The sequence below is a fragment of the Gekko japonicus genome, unplaced genomic scaffold (genome assembly GCF_001447785.1).
Source record: "Gekko japonicus isolate JY-2015 unplaced genomic scaffold, Gekko_japonicus_V1.1 scaffold370, whole genome shotgun sequence".
NCBI classification, from domain to species: Eukaryota; Metazoa; Chordata; class Lepidosauria; order Squamata; family Gekkonidae; genus Gekko; species Gekko japonicus.
Genome location: NW_015174285.1, coordinates 863,489 through 884,595, shown reverse-complemented (window position 1 = coordinate 884,595; position 21,107 = coordinate 863,489). Strand labels below are relative to the sequence as shown.

At 45.8% G+C, this 21,107-nt stretch overlaps 1 protein-coding gene across 1 annotated transcript in view; it reads left to right on the top strand.

The window, feature by feature from the left end:
- Nucleotides 1-340: 340 nt before the first annotated feature.
- The window catches only part of TCP11 (t-complex 11, testis-specific), a 53,485-nt gene continuing 32,718 nt past the window's right edge, over nt 341-21,107 (top strand). The window contains exons 1-3 of the mRNA XM_015423955.1: nt 341-452; nt 9,879-9,999; nt 20,318-20,538. Coding sequence (XP_015279441.1) covers nt 346-452; nt 9,879-9,999; nt 20,318-20,538 — 449 coding nt within the window. The 5' untranslated portion in view covers nt 341-345. The remainder of the gene's footprint in view (nt 453-9,878; nt 10,000-20,317; nt 20,539-21,107) is intronic.

Genomic DNA, 21,107 nt, shown 5'->3' with positions numbered 1-21,107 from the left:
TTAGCATGTTACAAGTTGGGCATGCAACCTGTAATCAATCCTACACAAATAAAGAATTGGAATTCTTCCCTCTCTTAAACATTTTTGTCTCTTCTGAGCCCTATTCCATAGAGGAGAGTGGTTTAAAAATCTGCAGCTGCGGTCACATACACACTAAATAATCCACTTTCAAAGCACTTTCCAAATGGATTTTGCAAGTTCACACAGTAAAAATCCAGTTGCAAAGTGCACTGAAAGTGGTTTATTTAGTGTGTGTGACTGCAGCCTAATTTAATCTAAACAAATAAATACACAAATGCCATTCCATTTTATTTTTATGCAGGTAGTCCTCCCCAAATTTTTTCAATGTCAGAGCTTCTGGAAGCAGCCAATGAACTTTCAAAAATGACCATAGCACATGAAATGGTAGTAAACCATGACTTCAGGTTGCAAGAGGTGAACTTACCAAACAGGTAGGTTTTGTTAATTTTTTCCATGCCCCAACCAGTTTCCAGTTATAAATAGAAGAAGAAGAAAAGGAGGAAGAAGAAGAGTTGGTTACGATCCCCTTCCCTTCGTCTCCCAACAGACACCCTGTGAGGTAGGTGGGGCTGAGAGAGATCTGAGAGGACTGCTCTTGAGAGAACAACTCTGAGAGAACTGTGACTGACCCAAGGACACCCAGTTAACCCAGCTGTCTGACCTGTTAGCTTTTTGATATATAGGAAGGAGGCCAAAATATTTTTGTATAAGTTTCATGTTTTCCTTTCTGAAGTTTTTGTCCTTGAGCAATGAGCAGCACTGATGAATATCTACTAAACCATTCTCCCCTTTCCATATACTTGAGCTTACATTCAGCTCATGTAAGATGTTTATGGCCATTTCCGCAGGGTCTGTAAAATGGAGCTGTTCCACCAGGCTTTTGGTTGAGGTGGCAGACGTTCAACCATTCTGGCTTCCCCTGTTTATGGCCCCTTTCTCAGTGCCCGCGGTCAGATAATATTACTGGGCACTGGAGTACCTATATTTACCTGGTATGAGGCATGGGGTTAGATGTTATTGTCTATTGTGCCATCAACTGTTTTATTGGTTTTACTGTTTTATTGTTTTATGGACTGCATGCTGTAAGCTGCCCTGAGCCCACTTGTGGGATAGGGCGGGGTATAAATTGAAATAATAATAATAATAATAATAATAATAATAATAATAGTAATAATAATATCATCCACAAAGGCCCAGGTTCATTGCTGCTGGGAAGTGAGTCTATTTCCTGCTTCCTTACAGCATTGTGGGATACAAATTGAAATAATAAATAAACAAACAAGATAATATGTAAATACTTTGCTATGGGAGTGGAAGCAATAGAGTTTCTTCTACTAGATGCTAATTTAGCATTTCTCAGCGCAAGAAATTTTCCTAACACAAGTTGTAAAATACATGCATGTTCTTCTGCAGTAGTATATGACTTTTATACATTTATTTTAAAGCAGAAATGGTTGGCTTTTCTGCATTGGCCTTTTTTGTTGTTGTTCTGGCCCCATTTCACTTCAGTTTATTCCCTGATTTCTGCACACATTTTTGTGTCTTTAGTTTTTGCTTCATTTTTGTTATATTTTCCCTAATTTTTTTACCCCAATTGTTTTTTGAGTTGCCTTTTTCCTTGCGTGTAATGTTTCTGTTGATTTTTATGTCCCACCTACTCTCACCCACCTCCAGCCCACTTTCAAAGGATTGGACTATTGTCATCATCAAACCACTCCCTCTCCTCTCCCTGCCCTGAAGATTAGTGGTTTCATTTTCTTTTTTTAAAAAATGGTGCTAAAATATCAATATACTATTGTAATTATAGGTTTATCATCTGTCTTCAGTGCAGCCCCACATTGGAACTGTGCTTGTGTACAGGCTGGCCGTGAATAGAATTTTTCTAGCTCTTCAGAACCAAAGGGAGGCTTTCCCCTCACTAAACCATCACATGCTACAAAGGAGAGCACACCCTTTTCTGCTGCTGCATGGATAGGATCATCTTAGTTCTGTTGCATTTAAAAGTCTTCGTTTTTCTTTGAGCATGCTTTTTGTATTTTCTCTGGATGTTTTCGAAACCTTCATTTTTTTGCAGATTGCCGATTCCCATGGCTTGCTCTTCAAGGGATTCCTCCCTGTGGGTGAGGTGGCTTTTGTCTGCCTACCCCACACTCTGGGCTTCTCCTTAGCTGTTTTTCCCACTGCGGAGTTTAGCAATCTACTATGGCTACCAAAGCTCTCTTTAAAAAAATATACCCAGTGTGCAATCAAAATGACCCATAGCGATAAGTACGACTTGTGCCTCACGTGCTTGGGATTTGCACAACATGGCCACATGCAAAATTTATCAGGCCTTCATTCCAAAGGTGCATTCTGACAGAGTGTTCCATCTAAATTAGGAAAAGACCCTAATCTCATCAGAACTTCCAAAAGCACTCTCCTTAGTACAGTCAGCACTATTGGTTTCGGTACCGAAGCCCCGTTCCAGCCCACCATCAGTACTCTCAGTTCTCATGATCCCAATAGGGGACAAACCTCACCCACATCCAAAGAGCAGCATCTATGGCCCCAGCCTCGGAATTGAGATGCCCTCATTTACCATTGCCTGCTTTCTCGATTCCAGCCCGCAGTTCTTTGGAACCGCCATCAAAGAAGACCATACATAAGGAAAAGACTGTCTCTGCCTCTAAACACCAGAAGCATCTGTCGTCCCCTCCAATAGCATTTTCTGAGGAGCCAGACATTATTTTGGTACTCTCTTGTACCCTGTTGCTTCACTTCAACTCACCTGACAGGTCGCTTTCTGAGAGGGAAGAAGAGCAGGTCAGCCTTCCTGGTGGAGAACTTATACTTCCCTAATCAGAACTGACCATGCCTGTCTCATGCCTGTCAGATTTTTACACACAATGACCCCTTCTTGGGCCTTCCATTCTGTGATACAGACACTACTCTGGGGATTCAAGACATCAAGAGATCCATTTTCCCTTTATGTCCCTGGAGTCTGCTGACCCTGAACCTGAAGACGAGGGGACATTGGCATCGTGCTATAGTTCCAAGGGCCACTCAGAACCCTCCCCAGATGACAGGGTTGGGGACCTCATCCCCATTTCCCTGAATTAGGACCTTCGCCTGTATGGTGAGCAAATGTTGAGAATGGCCAAGGCATTGGACACTGATGTCACCACGACTGATAATAAACCAAAAGGCAAAATCCTGAGTTATCTTTACCTGAAATCTCCAGGTATTCCTGGTCTTAAAGGGCCTTAGCTGACTGTAGAGCCCCAGTTTGGCAAAAGCTGGCATCCACACCAGCCACCTCCCACAGGGTGGAAAACAAGTACAAAACAAAGCAGGATTCCTGTGACTTCTTATCCACTCACCTGCCACTTTCTTCCATCATCACCAAAGAGATGCATATGCATCAAAGACAGGGTGAGCATCTCATAGAGAGAGTCGATGCCTGGACTCTCTGGGACATAAAATACATTCTTCAGCAGCTCTGAACTTTAGGATCTCAAATTATCAGGCCATTATGGGGGTCTATCAGCTCTTCCTGTGGGAGAAACTGTCACTTTACCTCAATATTTTTCCTGAAGAGCCTCAATCACTGGCCAAGCCGATCCAGTCCAAGGCCATAAAGCTCTCCAAACAGGAAATAAATGCTGGTAGGTAAGCTGCAGATATATCTGTGAGATCTATGACATCAGGCATTGTTTTGAGAAGGCCCTCTTGGCTGTGCATGATGGTCCCTCATGCTGGAAATGCGCTGCAGAGTAGAAGATCTCCCTTTCAAGGGTTTGAGCCTTCTTTCACAGACCACTGGTGAGTTCCTTTCTATGATTAAAAAGAACAGACAAACTGCCATATCCTTTGGGGTCCACATCAGTGCTTCACCCTGCACGAGCAGGGCTTTGCAGCCCCCTTATATTGTGGCCAAAGACATTAACAACATATCCTCATCACAGTATCAATCTCCTCTCTTCCAGAAAAGAAAGAGTGCTACACGGCTTAGGTCTGGAGGCCAAAAAGCCCCTCAGAGAGATTAGAGTCAACAGTTGTTGTGACCAGTTTCCAGAAGAAGGTCCCTGTTTCAGGGATAGGCTAGCCTGCTTTTATGTGGAATGGCAAACTGTCTGCTTTGATAGTTGGGTCCTGACTATAGTTCATAGTGGGTTTTTTTTAGAATTTACCTCATCGCCTTCTTGTCTCCCTGCTTTGACAGCAGTTGACAACCCATATCCTGAGCAGCTCCAGCTTCAGTGTCATGCCTGCCCCTGACGTGGCTGCAGAAGCAGAACCTGACAGCCAGGAACAGGTGGACTTGGCACCTTTAACTGAGGAAAATGTTAGTCCTGAGGAGGATAGCACTCCCCAGGAGACACCTGAGTCTGATCAGGCACTGCCTGGCCCAAGTGCATCACCACCCGACTCTCCCCCACCTGTTAACCGGCTCAGAAACCAAAGACGGCAGGAGCTGAATGAGAGACGGAAGGCTGCACGCATGTGTGGTCGACGCTCATTCAGTCCTGAGTTTTGACAGCAGCCTGGACCTTGTTTCAAGGAGCTAATGAGCTAATGAGCCAGCACGCTATTTCAGCAGACCTGGTGCTTTAAGCAATTCGTGCTGGCAACTTCGTTGACAGGACCAGGCGCTCTGTGCGACCTTGCTCCGGATCCTTTGACCTCTTGGCAGTTTGTCACTTGGCTTCGGAACTCTGGCTTCTTGACCCTCGGCATCGTGTTTGACTACGGCTTCGGCTCTGTGTTTATCTGACTTCACCTGATTTGTGGACTCTGACCTCCGGTACGTTTGACCCTGGCTGTGTGAACGGTTTAGGACTTGTTTAAACGTTTTGCTGACTGAACTCTTGGCTGAATCCCGGACTGGCTATCGGACTTGCTTTGATTAACCTGCGCTCCCTGGCCCTGCCGTGACATTCAGGAGCTCTTGGGAAAGGAAGCAGTTGAAAGAGTTCCCATGGGTCTCCAGTCATGGGGTTTTCATTCAAGATTTTTCCTCATTGACAAAAAAGATGGAAGTCATAGATCCATCCTTGATTTAAGGAAATTAAATAAGTTTGTGAAGATGTCTGAATTCAGACTGGTCTTTCTTTTATCTGTTGTTGAGTTTCTTACACCTAATTCTTACTTTGTGGTGCTAGACCTTAAAGATGCCTGTTTTCACATTGCAATTCATCCTTCACATAGGAAGTACCTTCAATTCAGGTACACCTCTGGGGGTTTCCAGTATCCTGCCCTCCTGTTTGGCCTGACTACGACTCCTAGAGTCTTCACCAAGTGAATGGCAATGATTGTCGCCCACCTGAGAACACAGGGCTGCACGGCTTTCCCCTGTTTCGATGACTGGCTCATTGTTGCATCCCCTAGGGAGCTTCTAAGGGCTCATGTGAACTTGGTTCTTTTCACTTGTCTAATATTAGGGCCGATAGTTAATAAGGATAAATCCTGCTTGGAGCCCTCCCACCTGATTTAGTTTATTAGGGCTTCTCTTGACTGTATGCGTAATAAGGTCTTCTTGCCTTGAGATAGGGACAGGTCCATTAAAACTTTTTGTGGAAAAGGTGGCAATCTATTAGGTCCATCAGACCTGCTTGGCCTGATGGCTTCCACCATGGCTGTTATACCCCTAGCTAAACTACATATGTGTGACTTACAAAAGTGGTTCATTAAGAGATTTGACCCTGCTAGATATGCCCTGGGCTATCATTTCTCTATTCCCAGGTCAGTTTTTAGATCTTTACACTGGCGTATGGAATACGTCAACCTTTTCATGGGGGTTGGGTTCAGTTATTAGGTTGCGCCGACCACCCTAATTGCAGACACATCCCTGACAGGTTGGCCCATTGCAAAGGTTTTTCTGTACAGGGTAGGTGGTCGTTGCTGAGTAAAGGGCTTTACATTAACATCCTTGAATTGTGTGCAGTTGGATTTACCCTGACCTCTCTCGCAGATATCTTCAAGGGTAAGAGAGTGCTAGTTCAGACAGACAACACAACCACTATGTATGATTTGAACAAAGAGGGAGGCACAGGGTCACAGAGGCTGTGCATGGAGGCTGTTGCAGTCTGGACTGTGGCTGTCCAGAACCAGATTTCCCTCAGAGCTATCTACATAGCAGGGGCTCTCAGCTCTTACTGCCAACAGGTTAAGCAGAACCCACCTTTCCAACCACAAATAGTCCATCCAAACAAAGTTACCTCACAGGGTGTCTGTTGTGGGGAGGGGAAGGGAAAGGAGTTTGTAAGCCACTCTGAGACTCCAAGTGAAGGGTGGGGTATAAATCCAATTTCCTCCTCCTCCAAGACGTGGAGAGGGGTTCCCCAAGTGGGCCTGAATTTTTGCTCTCTAGCAGGCAGTGACCCTGCCTCATTGGAGGATGCATTCCAAATTTCCTGAACAGGTGGTCTGAACAGGGTCTTAGGGAAGCTATTAGCGGGAAAATTGGATAGCATCCTGATAGTGCTCTTTTTGGCCATGCCAGATTTGGTTTTTGAAGCTTCTTCATCAGACTAGATCACCCTTCACCCCCACTCTGGACTTACTGACACAGGGCCCCCTTCTACATCACAACATTGGCTCCCTACACCTTACGGCATGGAGGATATGACCCCAGGGCTCCAGTTCTCCCCAGACGTTTATGACATACTAGTCCAGACTAGAAAACTCTCAACTGAACTAGGTATTCCTATTCTAGGAAATTCCCTCAATTTGAGGATTGGGCTAACTCAAGGGATGTGTCACTGCTCACTTGATCTTTACCTTTAGTATTAGAGTACTTGCTCTCTCTGGCACACAGAGGTTTCCCTGTGTCATCAGCCACGGTGCACCTTGACCGCCATTTCAGTGTACCATGATATTGTGGAGGGTTTTTCTCTGTTCTCCCATAAACTGTCTCAATTTTTTTTCTTAAGGCTTTGGTTAATGTGTTTCCTCCTGTTACCTCCATTGTTCCACAGTGATCCCTTTCTCTAGTTCTAATGTAGCTTATGGGCCCCCCTTTTTAACCTTCAGCTTCTCGCCCCTTGGTATGCTTACCAGAAAGGTAGCGTTTTTGGTGGCAGACACCTCTGCCAGGAGGATGAGTGAACTGGTGGCCCTTAGAGTAGAGCCCTCATTCCTGAAGGTTTTTAATGAGAGGTTTGTCCTCCACCCTTGTTTGGAGTTCCTACTGAAGGTGGTTTCAGAGTTTCATCTGTCCCAGGAAGTGGTTTTACCTGTATTTTTTCCCTCCCTGTCCTACAAAGCCAAAAAGGCCCTTCATACTTTAGAAAGGATTCAGAGGTCAGTAAAGCAGTTCTGCCGTTGCTTTTTCAGTGAGAGCATCACCCCCTCCTCGTAGTGAGTAGCTTGCTAAAATCCCAATGTGGTGCTGCACTGAAGATTGAAGATGAAAATAGAGTTGCACTTACCTGTAACTTGTTCATCAGCATCTTCTGTGCAGACACACATTCCCTCCCTCCTACCCTACTGTGAGCTGTCATAGATATATATTTACATTTCCCCCTACTTCTAGGTGACCAAGAGAGTGTCTCTTTGACTCTTGCTCCTTTGTCATTGTGGGAGTTTGCAGTGGTCAGGCAGGAACTGAGGGTAAGGGTGTGTGTGCTCTCTGGAGCATGTGATGGTTTAGGTGGGAAAAAGCCATTGCATCATCTCTGGAGGTGAGGGGTGCCTCTCTTCAGTTCCTAAGAGCTAGAAAAATTCTGTCTGTGGCCAGCCTGCATGCAGGCGCAGTCCCAGTGTGTGTCTGCACAGAAGATGTTGATGAACAACAGTTACAGGTAACTGCAAATCTGTTTCCTACGAGTTCTCTAAATTCCCAGCTTTCTTTTTTTTTTAAAGTAAGTCTATCCTCTTCCCTTGCGAAGATATGCCCCTTTCCTTATATCTTCATGCAGGGAAGGACTAGAGACCTACTTTCTTTCAAAATGAAAGCTGGGAGTTCAGAGAACCTGCTTAACTTACCATTACAATGGTATATTATCAATATTTTAGTATCTTTTAAAATGCAGCCTTTGGTCTTGAGGGCTACACCAGGAAGATATCCTGAGCCATGAATGCCACTGCCACAGGCAGCACTGAATTAGCAACTCCTGTGGCTTGTTCTCTGTCTGACTTTAGCTGTAATGCTTCCATACAAGAATTTTGATGTGCATAGAACATAGCAACCCCCCAAATTAAAGGGGAATGCCCATATGTCATTGTGCTCATTCTAGAGAAGAAAACTGTCTGCCTCTGGATGGGTTCTAAAAACACTCCCTGCCATGGCAGCAACAGAATATGTCTACACCCCTTCTCTGATTTCTTTTTGCTGCTACCCCCTCTCTCCTCTAACCCTTTTCCCCAGTTGAGCCTGTTCAAAAGTACAAATGTGATGGAAGTTTTGCCATGACCCCTCATGGCCCAGATCTTCCATAGTATAGCTCATCAGGGGAAGCTCATCAGAGATGAAGAAGATGGTGCATGGCACCAGTTCGAAAGGTAAGCTCCTCCCTTCAGTGGGGTGCTATCTTGCTTTCAGCTATCTTACAGTTCCCTTTTTAAACAGGAGAGAAACAGGTTTTCCTCTGGATTAAAGGCAAAAGCCCTGGGAATGCCAAGACCACGCTCAGAATGAGCACAACATCATGTGGATGTTCCTCTTATATTGGGTGGGGGAGACTTCGTGCTTTTCATGTGAGAAAAAAAATCCTGTGTGAAAGCAGCCAGAGAACTGGAGGGTGTCTTCAGGTGAAGCATTTGTGTAGATACTCCAGTCTCCACCCATGGCCACCCAATGTATTTTATCACCAATCTTGGGTAGTGTTTCAGACTTTCCTATGCCAAATAAACTATTATTTCTTTTAAATAGCACGGCGGAAAACATAGTTGAACTTGTGGCAAAGCTTTTACTGGCTGCTGCTTCTATATATAGTAAAATTTTGTAAATGCTCAATGCAGGGTATCTTTTAACAGAAATTGTATTTTATGTAGAATCTGAATTTTATTTCCCAGATACTATGTTTTTATTTCTGTGAAATGCCAATAAAGGAATTGCTGTGTGTGTGTGACCCATAGCCACCGTGGGAAAGGGGTGAAGCTAAGGGCCAAACTAGATGCAGCATTCCATTTTAGGCTTTAAAATGGTAGCAGCAGCCCCATGGCAGACATGAAAACACCATCACACCTAGTTTGGGCCTTGACTTTATTTTCAAAATGCCAGCTATTCCTCCTGTGTTATCATTTAATGGGCTTTTTTTCATTTTTTCCTGCCAAGCCACAGTGTGGGCTAAGTGGAGAAAGGGAAAAGTGAGGGAAGGGGAGGGTCCTAGCCAGTGTTTCATCTAAGATGAGTTAGTGTGAGCTAGCTCACAGGTTTTTAGCCTCTGGCTCGCACATTTTTGTCTTAGCTCAGGAAGGATGGCTCCAGAGCAAACTAATTTATGCAGTAGCCAAGTCACTCACTCACAACTTTAATGGCAGTAGCTCACAAAGCAGAATTTTTGCTCATAAGAGTCCACAGCTTAGAGGAAGCATTGGTACTAGCCATTGTGGGGTAGTTCATAGCCATATCTACCTTTTTGCACATGTGCAATAGAGGAAAAGAGAAGAAACGGGGGCAGCATTCATGAGAACGGGGAGAAGTGGATGCTATTTCTGCCCACTCCCATACCTGTTGCTTCTACTGCTGCAGTGGGTGTGCATTTTCACAGCCTTGTTTGGAAACAGTCTCAGAAAGTTAGTAGTTAGAGCATATTGCTTTCGTGATTGGGAAAGGTTTTAATACAATTCAAACATAAATACTTAGAGATACTATATGATTTTTTCTGTTACAAACTATGTAAAAAATAATAGCAACTGCTTTTGATCCACTACAGTTTGGAAAGCAGAGTGAAGGAGGCAATGCACAAAGCTTTTTGGGACAGCCTGAAAGAACAGCTCTCCAAAACACCACCAGACTATTCCCATGCTATCAGACTAATCCAAGAAATTAAAGAGGTAAATTATAATGGGGTAAAATGTCATTACTTGTTCTTTACCCCTTGAGTGTGTGAAAAGTACATCATTCTCCTTTAGTGGGGGCAACCGTGGAAGGGTTAATTCTCCCATTCACTCTGCAGGACACTGCTGTGTAGTTTGAGCCTTTCTAGTTCCTGTGTGGGAAGTTTCCTAAGCCATATCCTGTCTTGTCTGTGTCATGCCAACAGGATATTTTTTGAGCTCCTGGTCTTTTCAGGCACTCGCAAGCTCTTTTCTTCTCCCCTCCCCTGCCTCAACCAGCTAGGGAGTGAACTGACAGTATCTAAGGTGGCTTTTTAAAAAGACTGCTACCTTTGCAGCTGCCTCACAGCTAGTTTCTGATGTTCCTGGATGTATAGCAGGAAATCCCTCAGAGGACCCTGGAAAGAACTGCGGCAGGACAAGTTTCCAGTGGCTCCACCATTGCCACTAGCCCAGTTCTCCTTGCCCCTAATCCTTAATGTGGCTTCTGATATTTCTGATTTTATATCCTACTTTTCTCCCCAAAAGGACAAAAAGCAGCAAAACAATCCTCAGCAAAGATGGCTCCTAATCCCTTCATACATCTGTATTAAGCAGACAGTGATTCAGGACATAAAATTAGACCTTATTCTAATGCCAAAATGTGAGAAGACGTATAATGGGTGGTGGAGGCTCCATCTTCTCACATCCTCTTCCACTCAGGCCAGCCTAGTTAGGCTCAAACGGGGGAGAGACTCTGGAAACCAGCCACACTTAACTTTTACTCCTGGCTGGAAATTGACTGACTATGCACTTTGTAAGAGTTACACGGATTTCCAGGCTGAAGAAACATCCAGTAATGGATCTGCTACTAATATTCTATAAGGGTTATTCTCAGATGTGGAAAACCTGACATAGTCTAAAATTATTATTCTGATGCAGAGCTGCTGGTAGTACAAATAAATACTATTTCTCTGTAAGGAACCTACCTTCTAAGTCCTTGTCTTCTTTCTATAGTTAAGTGCCTACCTCATCTTCGTGGTCTCTGTGCATCACACCTCTGGGATATAGTGCACCTGCGCCAACCCCAACCAGTAAACTTGAAAGCTAAACAGATTTTTGAGCCCATTCCCTGAGGCACACTCAGAAGGCTCCACTGCACATTATAGGGAGGGGCATGATGAGCCTGCCAATTTTCTTCTGACCGCCGCGCTGTTAGGATCTCCCTTGCTCCAGTCAGTAACTTTACTTCTTTCTGGCCTTCTCAGCCTCCTTTCTCTCTTTGGATTCTTCATAACTTCATCCTGTGGATTCGGTAGACTATCTACCAAAGGGTTCAGCCCCCATGGGCCACCCTTCTCCCAAGCTTCCTCCTCCTGGCTTATGGCCAAATGGTGGGGCTTTTTAAAGCAGTGCTTGAAGTGTGGCAGCAAAATTGCACCCCCTGACAGACACTCCCTTTGCCTTCTGTGCCTCAGGGAAACGCAACAGGTTGACTCCTGTTCACATTGCTCAAAGTTCTCGAGACGGATGTGGAAAAACAGGGCTGCCAGGCTGCGCACCACACTTTTGGAGTTAGCACTCTCCGCCTATGGCGTTATCCCAAGACACCTCGGGCCACACCTCAATGTCAACCCCAGCTTCGGCATCGACAGCCGCATTGTCTCCGACACCAGTGCCCTCCAATGTCAACTGACCGGTGCTCAAACGCCCAGTCCCAACGTCGAAGTCTGAACCCCATTCTCCTGCCAAGAAATGCAGGGAGGGTAAGGACCCTAAATCGGTCAAGCAGAAGAAGCATAAGAGAGACACTGCAGAACCTAAGGCTTCACTAATCAAGGTTCCATTGATGCCTTGTCGCGTACAGGAACTCTTCTCTGTGCCCCCACTCAAACTGCTTGACTCTCCAGTTTACAGTCGAAAGCATGTCGGAGCATCTTCACCTGTATCATGCCCCCAACTCACAGATTCGGAGCACGGTATGGATTTAACTTAATAATCCTGATCCTCAAGTATTGAAAGTCTCCATACCGATTGAGGAGATTGGAGCCTTCCACCTCGCTTCCCTTGTCACCCTCACACCGACAATCGGGATTGACCATCGGGATCTCCACCTCTGCCTCCGGTCCTGTGGGACCAGTGTCAATGGCAATTCCTATATGGGGCTTTCCACTATCCTCTAGTATGCCTTGGCTCCCACCTCATATGCCAATGGATTGGGATTGACAATCTTCATCCTTCCACCTCTTTTGATACTGAGATCCCACTCTGACACCAGAGAAGCCGCTTCAGCGACCGCCAATACCGACGGGCAAGCAACACAGTCACAAACATGTACCTAAGGGAGTGGATCCCCTATTGGTACTGACGCCCCCAGTACTGAACATCCCCGCACCATCTCAGTTCTCGGAGCAGTCTGACCAGACCAACTCTTCCAGCACCTCAGAGCAGGGATCGGGTGACGAAGGTGTAGAGGGACCTGCGAATCCTTCTCCACCACAGAAGGTAACAGAGGATCTTCCTAGCTTCCCCTCTGAAGACTTAAAAGTCATATGGGGAGTTCATCAAGTGTATGGCCAACACTCTAACACTGTCCACTGTACAACCCCTGCCCACGGTCACTGATACAGTTTTTGACATTGTCCAGATGGACACTTCTACAGCTGTTGCCCTTCCTCAATTCTGCTATGGGTCGTGAAGGCCCCTTGGCCTCATCCAGCCTCTACACCCATTTCTAGTTGCAGACTCAAACACATGTATAAAGTCCAAGAAACAGGAGCTGAATTCCTGTTTACACATCCTAAACCGAACTCCATGGTGGTCACTTCATCTTCCAAAGGTAGACGATCACATTCTGCACCCCCTGACAAGGAAGGAAAAAAGTTGGACTCCTTCAGAAGGAAGTTTTATTCTGCTGGCACCTTGGGCATCAAAACTTCAAATTACGCAGCCTGTATGGGCAGGTACCAATATGCCCTCTAGGAACAACTCACTGAGTATATTACATCTCTCCCTGACAATATCAACCATCAGGCCAGACAGATTCAAAAAGAAGGGATGCTGCTGGCTAGACACACCAACTAAATTCAGCCAAACACACCCTAGTCATGTCAGCCAAGTTTACTTCAGCTATTGCTCTCCATTGTCATGCATGGCTGAGATCCACTACTTTGCAGTATGATACAAAATCATATGTGGAAGATCTTCCCTTTGAAGGGGAGGGTCTCTTCAGCTCCACTATGGACACTGTTCTCCAAGATCTGGACAAAAATATTAAAACATCTCGCAATTTAGGAGTATCCTCATCCTCCAGACAGGGTAAATCCAAACCCTGGAACAAATCCTGGTCTTGCTGGTCCTTCCACAAGTCGTCCCCTGAAATGCAATGGCAGCAAAGGTCTCCTCTTACACCTTCTTGCTCGTATGAATCCAAACCTAGATTCCCTCCTGCCACCCAATCTAGGGCCCAAACTTCCAAGGGGCCCAAACTGGGTCTTTGACTCAGGACCTCTACATCTACTACCAGGACCCACCCACCTCCATCCCTACCTTTCTGCCTGGAGGCAGATCATGTCAGACAGATGGGTCCTTTCCGTCATTTCAGAAGGGTATTTAATAGAGTTTGTCCATATTTTGACAGCATCAGTTTTCGCCTCCACTCCTCCATCGGCCACTCTTCTAGAAAAAGTGCAAAATCTGTTAAACAAGCCATAGAAACTGTCCCCCCCCCAGCAACCACCACCTTGGTTTTTATTCCTGTTATTTTACAGTCCCCAAGAAGGATGGGGGCCTCTGCCCCATTATGGATCTCAGAGAACTGAATCATTTCATCTGCAAAAAGTTATGGATGACATTGTTGCAGAATATACTTCCACTGTTAGAACACAACACTTGGATGGTGACCCTAGATCTACAGGACCCCTAGTTCCATGTAACGATACACCACAGTCACAGGCAGTTTCTCTGGTTCACCGTAGGGGAGCAGCATTATCAGTACAAAGCCCTCCCCTTCGGATTGTCCACGGCTCCTCATGTATTTACAAAGATGATGGTTGTGATTGCTGCCCACCTGTGTATGCAAGGGATACAGATCTTCCCATATACAGATGACTGGTTGTCAGTGGCAAACTCCAGATTCACTCTCCTGCAGCACATAGACTCGACTCTGGCAGTGCTGCACTCCCTGGGGCTGTGCGTGAACGGCAAAAAGTCTGCTCAACCCCTCTATGAGAGTTCAGTTTATAGGGGTGATTCTGGACTGTCTAGTTTGCAAAGCCTTCCTCCCCCCCAAAAGGGCAGAAGACATCATTCGTCTCATTTAACAAATTCAAAAGAATGATGTGTCAGCCTGGCAACTTCAACTCCTTTTGGGTATGATGGCTGCCACTACTGCAGTGATCGTGTTTGCCAAACTCCACATGAGACCTCTGCAACTTTGGTTCCTGAGATGGTTCAACCCTCAACGTCAGTCTCAGTCTCTACGCTTCCTCCTTCCTCCTCACATCCTGGCATCTTTGGAATGGTGGGAGGATTGTTGGAACCTGCTAGAAGGTGCACCCTTCCACCCACCTGCTATGTCCCTGACTATAATAATGGATGCATCTCTGTGGGATTGGGGTGCACATCTCAAAGGACTGTTCATGGGCTCCAGCTGGGAAGTTCACCTGTTACACCAGCACATCAATTTCTTGGAACTTCTGGCTGTCAAGTACGCCCTCCAATCCTTCTATCACTTTGTGTCTCATCATACAGTCACAATCCTTACGGACAACACAACCGCCTTGTGCTATATCAGTCACCAGGGCGGCAGAGTGCAAGCTGACTCTGGAGATTTGGGATGAGTGTCAGGCCAGGAATGTCTTCCTGGTTGCAGCTCACCATCACTGCAGATTTCCTGAGCAGGGGAGGAGCGTCGCTGCACAAGTGGGAGCTCAATTGGAAGTATCTCCAATCCATATTTGAGGCATGGGGTCATCTTTTGGTGGAGTAGACCCTCTCTCACTAGGGGATGGCCTCCTATACCCCTGGTTCCACCAGTATCTGTTCATCTTTCCTCCGATTCCCTTACTCACCAGAGTGATTCACAAGATCATAAGAGAGTCCCCGAACTACATCCTAGTTACGGCACAGTGGCCTCGTCAGCACTGGTTCCCCACACTTCTTCAGCTCTCGAAGGCTTCCTTCCATCACTTTCTGGCAGCTCTAGATCTCCTGCTCTCTCAAGGAGGCTGGGTGCTGTACCACAATGTTCCACATCTGAAACTCACAGCGTGGAACATTCAATGACAGTCTGTAGGCAAAGAATAGATCATGTCTTATTGAACTGTCGAAAACCCTCCACCTGCAAGTCCTATGATGGCAAGTGGAAGAAATTTTTGAGCTACCTTGATTCCGTTGGGTTACCTCCACCGTCCTCAGATCTGTGTGCTATTTTTGGTTTTCTCTTGTCACGGCTGGACTTGAGTCTCAGCCACCCTTCACTTTGTGTGTATTTGGCAGCTGTTTCTGCTCATCACCTTCTGATTGATGGCTATTCGGTGTTTACTCACCCACTCACTAAGAAATTTCTTAAAGGGCTCATCCACCTTTTCCCTCCACTTCATCGTCCCACCCCAGCATGGGACCTTCCGTTGGTCTTGGCGAAGCTCTCTGGGCATCCGTTTGAACCTATGGCCACATGCTGCCTACAGCTTCTCTCCTAGAAGATGGCTTTTCTAGTCGCTATTACTTCAGCAAGGAGAGTGAGCGAACTGTCTGCCCTCCGCTGCAACCCTCCCTATCTGGCCTTTCATTAGGATGGTGCTTCATTAGCCCCTGATGTCTCCTTCCTACCTAAGGTGATTTCTGAGTTCCACTTGCAAGTGGACATTGCACTCCCTGTGTTCCCAAATCCAGAGGATGACATTGAGCATCGTCTCTACACTCTGGATGTGAAGAGGGCATTGCTCTTCTGCCTGAATAGGGCTCGGACTTTTCATAAGACTCCAGCCCTCTGTATTTCCTATGCCATGCTTTTGCTTGGCCTCAAGTTGTCATCTCAGAGACTAAGTGGATTGTGGAAGCCATTAAGCTTTGTTACTCATTGGCTAAGAAACTGCTTCTGAGTCTGCTCCATACTCACTCTACCCGGGCTCTAGATACATCTATGGCTTTCCTGAAGGGCACTTAGCTTTGTGACATTTGCAATGCAGCAACTTGGGCCACCCCTCACACATTTGTGAAGCATTACACCCTCAATATGTGTCTCCATCAGAGGACTTCGGTGGGGCATTTTGTGTTGCAGTTGGTGTGTGTATGAGGACCTGCCAGCACCCTCCTCCAGGTAGGCCTTTTGCTTGTTACTCTCCCAGAGGTGTGATGCACAGAGACCACGAAGAAGATAAACAGGTTGCTTACCTGTAACTGATGATCTTTGAGTAGTCATCTGTGCATTCACACCACCTGCCCTCCTTCCCTGTTACTGTTGGTCCTCGTGTTCTTCTTTGGGACTAGCAGCAACGGTCAGAAGGAACTGGCGGGATCGTCATGCCCCTACCTATAGTCATGTGCAGGGGAGCCCCCTGCATGTGACTCAGGGAGTGGGTGTGAAAATCACTTTAGCTTTCAAGTTTACCGATTAGGGGTCAGCGCGGGTGCACTATATCCCAGAGGTATGAATGCACAGATGACCACCTGAAGATCATCAGTGGCTGCGGTCACACGGAACATTAGCCACGCAAGAGAGACGGAAGACAGGTGGATTTTCCGGGCGCGATCTCACCGGCACATCTGGGAAGCGTAGCGCTTCCGTGGCACAACCAAGGCTTCCTGCCGAAAACACGCAGCAAAAAACTAGTACCTCGGAGGTACTAGTTTCCGGAAACCGCGGGGCAAGGGCGGGCGTCTGATCGCGTTTCCGGTGGCATCCGGCGCCCGCCCATGTCCCCTTGCGAAAAAGGTTCCCCCCCCAAGTCTCCGTGGATGCGCACATGCACCCAACGGAGCATGCGCATTCGTCGTGTACACAAAAAAAGAAAACCAGTTTGATGCACCGCGTGCTTCTTCGTTGCGCGCAGGCGTGTCCTGTGATCAGCACCCCTCCCTACCCACGGAACCTCCACGGTACCTCCACAGAACCTCCACAGGAGGTCTGATCGCTTAACCGCGCGTTAGTTTGCCCCAGGGCAAACAGCCACGCTTCCCCCCTGCAGTTTCCTGCCCATGTGACCGGAGCCAAATACAGGCAATGCTCCCTCTAAGCTGTGGGGTCTTGTGAGCAAAAATTCTACTGGCATTAAAGTTGTGAGTGAGTGATTTGGCTGCTGAATAAATTAGTTTGCTCTGGAGCCATCCTTCCTGAACTGAGACAAAAAGGTGTGAGCCGGAGGCGAAAAAAACGTGAGCTAGCTCACACTAACTCAGCTTAGAGGGAACACTGGTTACAGGTAAGCAACCTGTTTTTGTTCAAAGTAGTTATAAGTTATTAAGAAGCTCACAGGTCTTTGAAATTCCAAATATGAACTAGGAAATTTCTCACATAGGAACTAGATAGGATCTAGCTAATTTATTAATCTCTGCTTATTTATTTATTTATTAAATCTTTTATATCCTGCCTTTTCTGGTAGCTCAAGCTGGATCACAATGATAGTTATAAACATTTTCATTTTAAAAATAAAGTTAAAATAAGCCCCACATCTCTCCCCCCTCCCCTCCTTAAAAGATGTCTGCCAGTCCAGACTCCCTCAAAAGCCCTTGAAAACAAGCAGGCCTTGCAGCACCTCCTGAAAATTTCCAAGAAGGACTCCCCCTCACTTCTCTTCAGGGAACCCATTCCACAGAGCCAGCAGTTCAATGAAAAGGCCTGGGCTCTGGTTGATGCCAGGTGGGCCACCCTAAGTGGTGGGATATCCAACAGATTTTGATTACAGTAGTTGGTGCACAGGGATATATGGTCCTTCAGATATGAAGCTCCTGAGTCATGAAGGGCTTTAAAGGTCATAAGCAGCACCTTCAATTGAACTTGGAACCAGACCAGCCAATGTAGCTGTTTGAAACTGGGCAACATATGTTGCTGGCAGCTACCCCTGACAGTATTCAAGCTGCCCCATTCTGGCCAGTTGCAGTTTATGGGTTGTCTTTGAGGGAAGTCCCACATAGAGCATATTGCAGTAATCCAACCATGAGGTAACAGAAGCATGGATCACTGTGGCCAGATTAGCCATGTCTAGGTAATGAGAGAGTTGGCAAATTAGATGCAGCTGATAGAAGGTGCTCCTGGCCACAATGCCAACCTCCTTTTCAAACAGCAAGGCAGGGTCCATGAGCACCCACAGGCTCTTAACCTGCTCTGAAAAAACCAACTCCACTACATCTAGACAAGTGGATTTAGTCCCTCTGAATATTAGCCTTCCCAGCCAGCATTATCTTTATCTTGTCTGGATTCAGTTTCAGGTTGTGTTTTAGCTACATAGAATCATAGAGTTGGAAGAGGCCATACAGACCATCTAGTCCAGCCTCCTGCCCAATGGAGGACCAGCCTAAACATCTCTGGCAAATATTCGTCCAGCCTCTTCTTGAAAGCTGTCAGTGAAGGGGAGCTAACCACCTCTCTAGGCAGCTGATTCCACCTTTGAACTACTCTTGCCGTGAAAAAGTTTTTCCTACTATCCAGCCAATACCTTTCTGCATATAATTTAAACCCATTGCTTCGGGGTCCTATCCTTTGCTGCCAACTGGAATAGCTCCTTGCCCTCCTCCAAATGACAGCCTTTCAAATATTTAAAGAGAGCAATCATGTCCCCCCTCAGTCTCCTCGTCTCCAAACTAATCATTGCCAGAACCCTTAGCCTTTCCTCATGGGACTCAGTCTCCAGACCCCTGATCATCCTCGTCGCTCTCTACTGCACTCTCTCGATTTTGTCCACATCCTTTTTTAAGTGAACCACAGCCTCACAGCACTGGTTCTGAACCAGGATGGATGCATCTGGAGGCTTGGATAATGAAATATAGAGCTATGAGTCATCTGCATATTGATGACACCAAAGCTCTGGACTGTTCCATTCAGCCGCCTAATGTGTGTGTGTGTTTGTTTGTTTGTGTTTGGTCAGACAGAAAAGAGTGAAACCACTGAAGGGCTATGCCCTTAATACCAACTCCATATTCAAGCCAGTGGGTAAGAATGGAGTGGTCAACTGTCTCAAAGGCCGCTGGAAGGTCCAATAATATCAATAGGGAAGATTTTCCCCTGTCCAACTTTAAATGAAGATTGTCCACCAGGGCATCTAAAGCCATCAAACCCAGGCCTGAAACCAGATTGAAATGGGTCAAGGGCAGATACGTTATTCAGGTAACACTGGAATGAATGAGAGAGTTAATCTTTGCATGGATGCCATCCATTCCACTGATGAGGATAGGTAAAGGTAAAGGTTTCTCTTGCTCGAAACCAGTTGAATCTGACTCTAGGCGGTGGTGCTCATCTCCATTTCCAAGCCGAAGAGCCAGCACTATCCGAAGACGTTTCTGTGGTCATGTGGCTAGCATGACTAGACGCCGAGGCGCATGGAACACTGTTACCTTCTCATCGAAGCAGTACCTATTTATCTATTTGCAATTTCTTGCTTTCGAACTGCTAGGTTGGCAGGAGCTGGGACCAGAGATGGGAGCTCAATCTGTAATGCAGCACTCGGGTCTCGAACTGCTAAACTACCGACCTTCCAGCCTGCAATTCAGCATCTTAACCCTTTAATTTAGTCCACTATTTCATTTTAGTGTAATTGATGGCCAGGTGTGGTGGTGTAATCATAAGAATTCCTAAAACAGACAGTAACTATTTCATGTAGTTTGAGGGGAGATATTTAAAGAAAGGCTATTTCATCTATTCAGAAACACTCCCATCCAATTTGCCAGTTTATTACAATCTCTATCCATAGTAAGGATACAGTCAGGTATAGAATGTTGCTTTCTGTTGCCAGCTTTGTGTTAAATCAAGTTATCTGGAGAATAGAAGATTTGGTTTTTATAATTTTGAAATTAAATGCCAATTTTATTTGTTGTTTTGCTACTTATAGTCAGTGTTCCCTCTAAGCTGAGTTAGTGTGAGCTAGCTCCCAGTTTTTTAGCCTTTTTAGTCTTTGCTCAGGAAGGATGGCTCCAGAGCAAACTGATTTGTGCAGCAGCCAAATTGCCCACTCACAACTTTAATGCCAGTAGCTCACAAAGTAGAATTTTGCTCACAAGACTCCGCAGCTTAGAGGGAGCATTACTTGTAGTGCTATATTAGCTTTGATTTTCAAGCATTCTGGATCATAGATCTATGTGAACATTTCTTGTACAAATAGTCATATTTTATTCTGTGTAGAACCTGCTATCCCTGATCCTGCCCCGGCAGACCCGACTACGGAATCAGATAGAAGAAGCTCTAGACATGGAACTGATAAAGCAAGAGGCTGAGCATGGGGCTTTGGACATTCCCAGCCTTACCACATATATCTTGGGAATGATGGCAATGCTTTGTGCACCTATCAGAGATGAGGAAATACAGAGACTACGAAGCATATCAGACCCTGTACATCTGCTCAGGTGAGTACTATTGGATTGGACAAAGATAATTCTGTAAATCAGGGGCTGCCAGCCCTTCTTTAATGACAGCTACTTCTAAGTAATGAAAAATATCCTGAACAACCCTCCCTGCCATGTCACTAAGTTTTGTTGTATGCTAGAAGCAGAACATGGATGACAAAGAGCACCAGAAACAAAGCTATCAAGCTAAGCAGCACAGAGAAAAATCCTAGGAAATAGGCTTGTTTTAAATATATTCATCACCAAAGTTATCCCAAAAGAAGAAAATTACCTTAGGATCTTATATATCAGGGTTGTCGAACTCATTTTTTATGAGGGCCTTGTTGGACCGGGCCATGTGTGTCATAAAATGTAATGCCAGGTAGCGGAGATATAAACTTTATAAAAGTGCCTTTGCCTCACAGCTCTTTGGAATTATTTCCATACTTTATTTTCTTTTTTAGTGTTTTGTTCTTCAAAAAACTTTTAAAAAACTTTAATTTCTTCTGAGGGGAATTTACCTCAGGCCTTCGGGCTACCCCCCCCCCCCAACCCGTTCCCCCCACTTACCTTCTTTATTGACAAGAACT